Source organism: Chiloscyllium plagiosum, unplaced genomic scaffold (assembly GCF_037043375.1).
Source record: "Chiloscyllium plagiosum isolate Xiang-an unplaced genomic scaffold, Cpla_swu_hap1 HiC_scaffold_45, whole genome shotgun sequence".
NCBI lineage: Eukaryota > Metazoa > Chordata > Chondrichthyes > Orectolobiformes > Hemiscylliidae > Chiloscyllium > Chiloscyllium plagiosum.
Genome location: NW_028270183.1, coordinates 62931910 through 62942722, shown reverse-complemented (window position 1 = coordinate 62942722; position 10813 = coordinate 62931910). Strand labels below are relative to the sequence as shown.

The 10813-nt window shown below is 44.0% G+C and overlaps 1 gene segment (V, D, J or C); it reads left to right on the top strand.

Annotated features, from left to right (window-relative positions):
* The first annotated feature begins 3491 nt into the window (after positions 1-3491).
* On the top strand, positions 3492-10386 carry LOC148136698 (Ig heavy chain C region-like). The segment is given in 4 exon segments: positions 3492-3769; positions 6855-7166; positions 9103-9411; positions 9867-10386. Coding segments are annotated over 4 exon segments (1233 nt in total).
* The last annotated feature ends 427 nt before the right edge of the window (positions 10387-10813 follow it).

Sequence of the window (10813 nt, the reverse complement as noted above, 5' to 3'; positions counted from 1 at the left end):
CCTGAGGGTTCAGACTCATAGATTCTTGAAAGCGTTGTCTCAAATAGCTAGTGTGTTGAAGGCATTTGGCACATGTACCTTCATTGGTCAGAGCACTGAGTGCAGGAGTTGGAGCTTCATGTTGTACCTGTCCAAAACATTGAAATGAACTGCCAGAGGAAGTGGTAAATGCAGAGATAGGTCCACCATTTAGAAGACATTTGAACAGCTCCAGGAACTGGATAGGTTGGGATGGATATGGGCCAAAGGCAGGCAAGTGGAATTAGTTTAATTTGGGAACTCTGGTCAGCAAGGATGAGCTGGACCAAAGGATCTGTTTCTGTGCGGTACGACTTTATGACTCACTGACGTTATGGTGGAGTGGGCTCAAAGTTGGGAGGTGGTGAGCAAGTGAGGGGCTAGATTGGGCATGTGGGAGAGTTTGGGCTGGTAGGCTGTGAGGTGTTGGCTGGCTGCTGGGTAAGCTTGCATGCACTCTGTCTGGCAAGGTGGCATCAAGGTAAATGGTAATGGTCACAGGATAATTTGGTCGAATTGTGCTTGGTAGGTGAGGGGTAGTTTGAGCTGAAATGCAGGAGGTCTGTCTTTGCCAGGCTGATTTATGGAGAGGTGAGCAGCATGCCGGGCTGGTTAGTGTAGACGTGGGCAGGATGCCAGGCTGGTTAGTGTAGAGGTGGGCAGGATGCCAGGCTGGTTAGTGCAGAGGTGGGCAGTGTGCCAGGCTGGTTAGTGCAGAGGTGGGCAGAGTGCCAGGCTGGTTAGTGTAGAGGTGGGCAGTGTGCTGGGCTGGTTAGTGTAGAGGTGGGCAGTGTGCCGGGCTGGTTAGTGTAGAGGTGGGCAGTGTGCCAGGCTGGTTAGTGTAGAGGTGGGCAGAGTGCCAGGCTGGTTAGTGCAGAGGTGGGCAGGATGCCAGGCTGGTTAGTGTAGAGGTGGGCAGTGTGCCAGGCTGGTTAGTGTAGAGGTGGGCAGAGTGCCAGGATGTTTCGGGGGTGGAAGGTCACTGTAATGAAGTGACAGGGGGACGTGTTTTCAAAATGCAAAGCTCGGAGTCTGGCAAAATGGTGGGTGGTAAAGCACAGATGCGAAAGGAGCTGGGATGCAATGTGCACAGGTTGACTTGGGGAAGATGAGAGGTCAGTGATCAAGGACTGAGGTCATGTCTTGGGTAGTAGGCTTTTGTCCGAGGTTGTGAAAATGATGGTGCCAGGTCCAGTCAGGGCCAGATTCACCATGGGCCAGGTGCAGGGCGGCAGGAGTGTAAATGAGTGAAAGGAATTGAGATCATATGTCCATCTGGAATATAGAATATAGAACATTACGGTGCAGTACAGGCCCTTCAGCCCTCGATGTTGCGCTGACCTGTGGAACCAATCTGAAGCCTATCTATCCTACACTATTCCATTTACATCCATATGTTTATCCAATAACCTTTTCAATGCCCTTAAAGTTGGCGAGTGTACTATTGTTGCAGGCAGTGTGTTCCATGGCCCTACTACTCTCTGAGTAAAGAAACAACCTCTGACATCTGTCATCTATGTCCTCTCCTGCTAGCCATCACTATTCAAGGAAAAAGACTTTCACTGTCCACTCCCTGTTTATCTTTTATGTCTCAATTAAGTAACCTCTCAACCTTCTTCTCTCAAATAAACACAGCCTCAAGACCCTCATCCTTTCCTCATTAAACCTTCCCGCCATACCAAACAACATCCTGGTAAACCTCCTCTGAACTCTTCCAAAGCTTCCACATTCTCCCTATAATGTGGTGACCAGAACAGTACTCAATACTCCCAAGTGCAGCCACACCAGAGTTTTGTACAGCCGCAGCCTAACCTCGTGGTTCTGAAACTCATTCCCTCTATCGATGAAAGCCAACACCAAGTATGCCTTCTTAACACTCTATCAAACTGGCTTTTAGGAATCTATGTACATGGACACCGAGATCTCTCTGCTCAGCTACACTACCAATATGGATTGCCTTGGATGTGTTTCGTGTGATAGGGGTTGTGTGTTCCGGGCATGAATGGGTGTATAGCAGGGTAGGGTTTGTCAATGTGAGTGGGAATTTAGGTCTAGACAGAGTAAGTGCAGTGGTTAGTCTGAGACATGAGGTTTGGCGGTGAACTGTGTGTCAGTTTGATAGTTATTAAAGTTAAAGATTACTTGTTCATTTCTCAAATCATATTTACGTCAATACTCAGCTGTAACACTCCAAAGTCTCTGAACCTTAATAGTCCTCCATTTTTCAGAGGCCTCCAGAATTCAGATAATTGTAAATGAGATGTTTCATCTTCCAGACAATTGGCATGAGTTCAGCCCTGACAGCCATCCTCCCCGTCCCAGTGCTCAGCTCCTGCCTGTGCTGCTGCTGCAGTGACATTCCTCCCAGAGAGAACATTATGCCTTGCACTGATAAGTGAGGAAGGCTCACTGGACCTGATTTCCAAGTACGGGGACGGCAAACACGAGGGGACACAACTTTAAAGTGAGGGGAGATAGGTATAAGACAGATGTCAGAGGTAGTTTCTTTACTCATTGAGTAATAAGGGTATGGAATGTTTTGCCTGCAACGGTAGTAGATTCGCCAAGTTTAAGTACATTTAAGTCGTCATTGGACAAACATATGGACGTACATGGGATAGTGTAGGTGGGATGGGCTTCAGATTAGTATGACAGGGCAGCGCAACATCGAGGGCCGAAGGGCCTGTACTGCGCTGTAATGTTCTATGTTCTATGATTCACTCTGACTTCTCTGCGGGGGTACTGCCAGCTGTTGGGTATTTCCAGCAGCACGGCACCTCATGGGGCAGTACGCTGGTTCCGTGGTTAGTGCTGCTGCCTCACAGTGCTAGGGACTCAGGTTCCATTCCAGCCTCGGGTGACTATCTGTGTGGAGTTGGCACTTTCTCCCCATGTCTGTGTGCGTTTCCTCCCACACTCCAAAGATGTGCAAGCTGGGGGAATTGCAAATGTTGTGTTCAGTGATTGGGAGGTTAGGTGCATTAGTCAGGGTTAACTGTAGCATAATAGGGTAGGGGAATGGGTCTGGATGCGTTACTTTTCAGAGGGTGGGTGTGGACTAGTTGGGCCAAATGGCCTGTTTGCACACACTGTAGAATTTCGATGAATCTGCATTTCCTTTGTTTGTAGTTTGTGAAACTTCTCTGCTCTTCACAGCAATCCAGTGGAAGTGTCAGTTGGTGAGATCTTCAAACAGTTACTGGGGTGGGATCAGGATGTTCTTCTTCCGAAATTATATGGCAATGGTCAAGGTCGAGGGCATGTTTCTAAAGAGGGAACCAATGATCATGATCAGCAACTGATAGGAAACAAAAATAAACCCCAGTTATGCTGTCGACTTCAGCGGGAGCATACTGGCAAACGTTTACAGCTGAGGATACATTTGAGTAACTGATAAGGTCAAATTAACAGAAACTAACGTGCTCAATTGGTCATTCTATTGTAGAGACACCATCTCCCCCCACGCTTTATGGCCTGGTCTCCTCCTGTCAGGAGCACAACGCCGGTTCTGTGATCTTTGGTTGTTTGGCGATGGACTATTCTCCTGACGTCACCAAGGTAACCTGGAAGAAAGGTGGGGAGCTAATCACGACTGGATTGAAGACTTACCCATCAGTGAGAAACAAGAAGGGAACCTATACCCTGAGCAGCCAGTTAACCCTGCCCGGGTCAGCGGTAGATTGCCCCAGCAAAATCTCCTGTGAGGTTCAACACAGCGGGTCACACAAGAGCAAAGAAATGCCATGTCCAGGTACGTGTTGTAGGAACTGAGATAAACAGATCATCTGTGATTAACATGAATAAGGCATTATTTATAACCGTTTTCACAGACTCACCTTATACAGCACAGGAAAAAGGCCCTTTGATCCATCCAATTCAGGCCTATCAATAACAGCCACCTAACTATTCCAGTCTCATGTGCCAGCCTTGTGTGACTTGCCCTTGCAAGGATACTTCATACTTATAATGAGGGGCTCAGTCTCTACATGACTTATAGGTGCTGAGCTCCAGGCTAACACCACCCTCTGTTTGATTTTGTTTTCCCCTGAGATCCACTTGGAACCTCCTGGCCTTACCTTCACCCTGTGCCCCTGGGGCATTGATCTCTCCATCAAGGGGAAAGGTTTCATCCAGTTTACCCTGTCTATGCCTAAAATAATTCTAGACATCATTGTAATCTTCTCCCTAATTCTCCTCTGCTCCAAGGAAAACCCCTGTCTATCTAAACTAGTTTCATAACTAAAACCCTCCAACCCAGGCAAGACCCTGACAAATCTCATCAATACTGCCTTCAGTGTAATCACATTCCTTCCATAACATGCACACAACGCTTCAGTATGGCCTAACCAGTGTTTTATTAAGTTCCAGTATCATCTCACCACTCTTCATTGTCAATGTCTAGGCTAATAAAAGCAAATATCCAACCACCTTCTTAGCCTCTTTATCCAGACGACACAGTACTATAGGGGATCGGTGGGTACATGCACCAAAGATCCTCAGGCCTTTCCAGGGTTCCATCATTCAAAACGTCATACCTCACAGATTCTTCTGCCGAATTACATCACCTTACATTTATTCAGAATAATTTCCATTTGCAACTTTTCTCTTCACATACAACCAACCCTTTTATATCCTCCTGCAATCTAAAGCCATTATGCTCATGACTTACCAACATGACAGTTTTCATTTCATCTGTGAATTCACTGGTTAATCCTCCTAAATTTGAGTCTCAATCATTGGTATGTAAGAGAAATAGCATGGACATCAACACCAATCCCTACAGAACACCAGGAGACATAGATTTCCAGTCACGCAGACACCCGATGACTATTATCCCCTGCTCCCATCACTCAGCCAGTTCTAGATCCAATCTGTCAAATTAACTTGGATCCCATTGGCTCTGATTATTGCTATCATCTGGACATTGAGTTATCTCTCTGAAAACTACTATCAAATTGTTACACGTGACTTCCTCTCAATAAAACCGTGCTGAAAATTGTTGATTTATCTTCCAAATGAAGACTAATTTCACTTCTCAATAGTTTCCTTACCACTGAGACTAGCTTGACAGATCTGTGTTTTCATTATTTATCCCTTCCTTCGTCCTGCATAACAGTGCAACGTTGGCTGATCTACACTCACTTGGCACAACTGCTGTGGCCAGACAGGAATTCTAAATTATTGTCAGCGACCCAACTATTTCATCCTTTGCATCGCTCAACCGCTTGGTATACTTTTCACCTGCCCTGGAAATATAACCAATTTTCTTTCAGCAAGACAACACAGAACATCACGTCATGTGTCCTAATTTCTGAAAGTACATCACAATACCCCTCCATTATTTCTGTCCCCACACTGTCCCTCTTACTAGTGAACACTGACACAACACATTCGTTTTGACCACAACCAAACCCTCCAGCTCCACTCCAATAATAACACTTAATGGGCATTACTGTTTCCCGAATAATTCTTTTATTATGAATGAGTCTGTAACTTTTAAAAATATTTTCCTTTATTTTGACTGCTATTATTTTCTCATGGTCCCTTTTGCTCTTCTAATTCCTTTGTCTTTCAAACTCCCCCTTGCACGTACTGTACTCCATATTAGTTTCTATTGTTTTGAGATTTCAGTATAGACCAGAAGCCTCCCTTGTTTCTCTTTATCTCCCCCTCCATGCCCTTTGGTGTCCAGAGCCCGCTGCATTCTTGGTACCACACAGTGGCTTCCTGGGAAATGTCCTCCCTGTGATTTTCCGATCTCTTTCTTAAATGTGTCACACTGCTCTGACTCAGATTTACCAATAAGTTTCAGCTTCCAGTCCACTCTGGTCAAGTCATTACCTGATCTTACTAAAATTGTCCTTCCCCTTTTCAGAACTTTGGGCCAATTTCTATTCCTTTGCAGTACAATCTGAAATCCAACTGATTTACGATCACTGTCTGCAAAGTGCTCCACCATTGATGTTTTACCCACTGGGTCGACTTCATTCCCTAAAGTTAAGTTGAGGTTCACCCCTCTCTTGCAAGGTCTGGATTAAAATTCTCTGTATTAAACACATACTTTGTTCAAATATTCTCCTGGGGGCATTTTCAGAATTGTGCTCCCTGTAAATTTTTGACAAAATGAATATCCAAGCCTATGCTGAGGAAGTTAAAAACCTCTTTTCTCATTCCCCTATTTAATTTACATGTCTCTGAAATTTGCCCATGTATTTGCACTTGGTCTTTTGGACCTATAGTAAGGTCTATCGTGCTCTGCCAATAGTTATGTTTGCTGTGTTTTGGTTTTGAAGTACTGTCCATTTGCCTTTGTTCAAGGAGGTATCCATGATTTCATTTCTCTTTACAGCCTAAAATACTCTTGTCAGAATTGCGACAGAAGCAACATTCTGTACCGCACACCCCCGCCCCCATCATTTTCTATCTTTCCCTGTCTCGCCTGAAGGCACTAAATTCTGGAATATTGAATAGCCACTCCTGCCCGGCTCTCAATATGTCTCCGTGACAGCAACGGCATCATATCTTCATTTATGCCAGTAATTCGTCTGCCTTGTTCATCAGACTCTGTCATTAGAATGAATACCATCCAACGTTGCTATCTCCCTTCTGATGTTACCAGCCTATAGTTTCTGTGCCTCCTTGACTCCCTTTCTGTGTCCTCTAAGTTTAGCCTTTCACATTGTCCTGCTGATCTTTCTGTGTGGATCCCAGCTTCTCCAGCACTCTGCACAATTATGATTCTTGTATACATTAACCACAAGAAACCTTGATATATGAGAACTGATTGTATTTGTTATGAAATTCGTCAGATAATGTATGTGATGTGTTTCCTAAAGGTCCAGATATTCTCCCACCAACCCTTCTCCTAACTGTGAGCTCCAGTGAAGACATCGCAAGCAGCAAGTTTGCAACCGTCGTCTGTTCAATCATCGAGTTCCGTCCGAAGTCAATCACCGTGAGTTGGTTGAAAAATGGCCGACCCTTGGATTCTGGCTTCTTCACGTCTCCCGTGTGTGAGGCGAACGGGAACTTCTCGGTGACGAGTCGGATGATGGTCCCTTATGGTGAATGGTTCAACAGTGTGGTCTATACCTACCAGGTCACTCATGGAGAGAACACTCAAAGTAAAAACATCACCGCACTCCAGGGTAAGAGACACAGACTGAGAGAGCTACAAATCATTCTGAACTCTGATGTGAATCAAACACACTAATTTATCAGGCGTAGTAAACAGCACGGTACAGCTTCTCGTTTCCCAACATGCCACGTGTCTCATTTCAGTTTGAGTGTTACATTAGCATTGCTCATAATTCAACCTTTTGGCAAGTCAGAAAAGCATGTTTCGTCTCTGTTGAAGATAGATATATAGACAGTGAGCTTTGTTAAATAGCCTGATCATGCTGGGAGAGGCATTCAGAGTGCTGAATACTTGCCTGGTAGCTGCTTCAAGGATAAGTTTGGGGTGGAGGGGGATATTGGAGAGATATCTGATTGAAACATAGAAAATACTGAGAGACTGAGGTCGAGTGAATGTGGAATAGATGCTTTGACTGGTAGGCGAGACTAGGACCCAAAGGCACAGTCTCAGGGTCAAAGGGGCACCGTTTAGAACTGAGATGGGGAGGGTTTCTTCAGCCAGAGTGTAATGAGTCTGTGGAACATGTTGCTGCAGAGGGCTGTGGGGGCCAGGCCATTGTGTGTACTCAAGCCAGAGATAGATCGGCTCTTGTTTAGTACGGAGAGAAGGCAGGAGAATGGCTTTCGCCCGAAACGTCGATTTTCCTGCTCGTCGGATGCTTCCTAACCTGCTGTGCTTTTCCAGCATCATTCTGATCTAAACTCTGGATTGGCCGAACAGCCTTATTCTGAACCTCTATCAAATTGACGTGGTTAACATATGCAGTGACCCTTACTTGAAAATAAATCAAAATGCGTTCAATTCTTCATTCCCTGCTCAGGAATGACCTGTTGGTTGGACATTGTACGACATCGATTTTTATCTGGTACTGAGCTCTTTAACTTCATTTATGGGATCAGACCACAGACCAAGTGGCTGTCACATTTGATGAACTGGGATAAACGTGATCTCACTGAGCTTCTTTAAGATGCTCTCTGTAATTAGTGGATGAGGCAGGAGAATAAATTCTGGTGGGAATGCTACAATAGGGATGAATGAACGAGGAACTTGAGACAGGCTGATTTAGCCTGTTTGGGGTGATGATGTTTACACAGTGAGTAGTGGATGTCTATAACATTAGTGACATTTCCATCGCGTTTGTAGATTAATTTAAGATGCTTTTGTTTGTTTTTTTGCTCCCCTGCTCTATGAAGAAATTAAAAAATGCAGCTTGGTAAATAAAGTAAAAGTACAGACCAGTTATGAACTAACTGAATGGAGGCAAAGACTTTAGGAGATGGGTGTCCTTCTCGATATCCAGTGATGTACTCAATGTCTTGTTTTCAGATCTACTCCAAACACAGCCCACGAGGAACAATGACATAAATTAGAGAATGACATCACACCAATAACGCAAAGTATTTTTGATCACGTTAAATATAATGAACAGAATTTCCATGGCTGTACACCGCTCCTGTAACACTTTAGAACTCTGCAAAGAGAATAATTATTATTTATTATAAATTGTCCAAAATTTGGGATGTGATTTGGCAGTCAGTGTGACCAGCAGCACTTGCACCTAAAGGTTATGAACATGGAAATGAACTCATTATATTCAGATTACTCTTCTCACAAGTATCAATAGATGGTCTTAAGTGAGAGACAAACTCCGAAAGAAAGATAATTTCATGGGTTACATGATGGTATCTTCGATGATTTTACTTTTTTCACAGGTTTCACTTGTTACAAAGCCAGTGTTCTTTAGGAATAATTACACAGGGTATGTTATAGGTAATCACAAATGTTTCACAGATCAAAATACATCAACAATAGTAAGCATCGTTTCAGCAATAGTTGGATTTGCCATTTTGAAGGTGGTGTCTTCACCCTGTGAAGGAGGAATCTGAAGATTGGCTGTTTGTATCAGAAAGGGGCATTTTTCATTGACTTTGATTTTTGTTTCATAGAAGATACCGAGTGCCACCCTAACACCGTTAAAATCCTCCCACCGCCAGTAGAACAAGTCTTACTGGAGGCGACGGTGACGTTTACCTGCGTTGTGTCCAATCTTCCTTCTGGAGTCAATGTGACCTGGAGACAAGAAAAGAAGCCTCTGAAATCAGAGATTGCTGAGCAGCCTGGACAGAATCCCGACAGCGTGATCAGCAAATTAAACATTTCTACTGAAGCCTGGCTGAGTGGCGTTACTTTTGAATGTGTGGTGTACCATCAGAATCTACCGACTCCGCTGAGAGACTCCATCCACAAGGAGAAAGGTGAGCGGTGAGATTAAAGCACAAAGGATCCCATGTGTAATCCAGATCCAGTTACATCAATGACAGGCTTTGTTTGGAAATGAACCAACACCGTTGGGGGCATTAACGATGCATCTGAAGGCAGGATAGCTAATTAGCTGATTAAGAAAAAGATGGACCAAAGGATATTGTATTCTGATTAAGTCAGAGAATGTGGGAAGAAGCCTGGGTTGTGACGTCACCATCAGCAATGACAAATGGACAGAATGTCCTCGTTGTGGGCTGGAAACATGGAGGCAACATTCACATTAAACGTTCTATTTTTTACTGAACAGTATGTGTACCATTCTGCTCCTTTCGAAAATGAAAGTGAATAAACCCCAAATTTAAAATGGCGTGTTTTAATATTTAGTGAAATTGTGATATTGGTTCAGGATTTTTTTGGTTGATTTATATTTGTCTCAAATATTCTGCAGTGATTAATCCGCTGGAGCCATCAGTGTCGGTCCTCCTGCCACCAACAGAAGAAATCTCCGCTCAGAGGTTTCTCTCCCTCACCTGTTTAGTGAGAGGTTTCTCCCGCCGAGAGATCTTCGTCAAGTGGACAAACAATGACAAGCCGGTGAATCCCAGTAACTACAAGAACACCGAGGTGATGGCGGAGAGTGACAACACCTCCTTCTTCATCTACAGCCTGTTATCCATTACAGCGGAGGAGTGGGCCAGCGGTGCTTCTTACTCCTGTGTGGTGGGACATGAAGCGATTCCATTGAAGATCATCAACAGAACAGTCGATAAATCTAGCGGTAAACCGAGTTTTGTAAACATTTCACTTGCACTGATGGACACAGTTAATTCATGTCAATAAAAATCTCAAAGTTGCATTTAATAATTCAACAGAAGTAATGAAGTGTTTTTTTTTCCTCCAGCTGTGTGTTAAATACTGAATTAGTTGTTTCTCACTCTGACTTACATTCCATCTGTGTAGTTAAAGTGGATTATTAACAGGTCTGTAACAAGTGTCTTGTGCAGTTAATGTTCCCTGCTCAGATACACCCTGTGTCAGAGACAGAGTAAAGCTCACTCATTGCAGGATTCCACCAAGTACCTTATCCATCCTAAATCCCTCTGTGACAAAATCTGACAATGTCCATTTAAGTCAAGGGGAGGGCACGAGTTTTGAACTTGGTGTTTTTGATTCCCCCGATTGGACATTCTTACAAAATTCATGTCAGTTTTAAACTGCCAAATTGCAACAATTGGAAATGTAAATTTAAGACACTTTAAAATTAAATTTGATTGGAACATACCAATCGTAAAGAGTGCAGAACAGTTTGAATGTAACCTTTGTTTCTGGGGAACTGCCAGGGATCTTGCGCCAGCGCATGAGTTGACAGAATGTATCTTCACTTTCACACCAAAG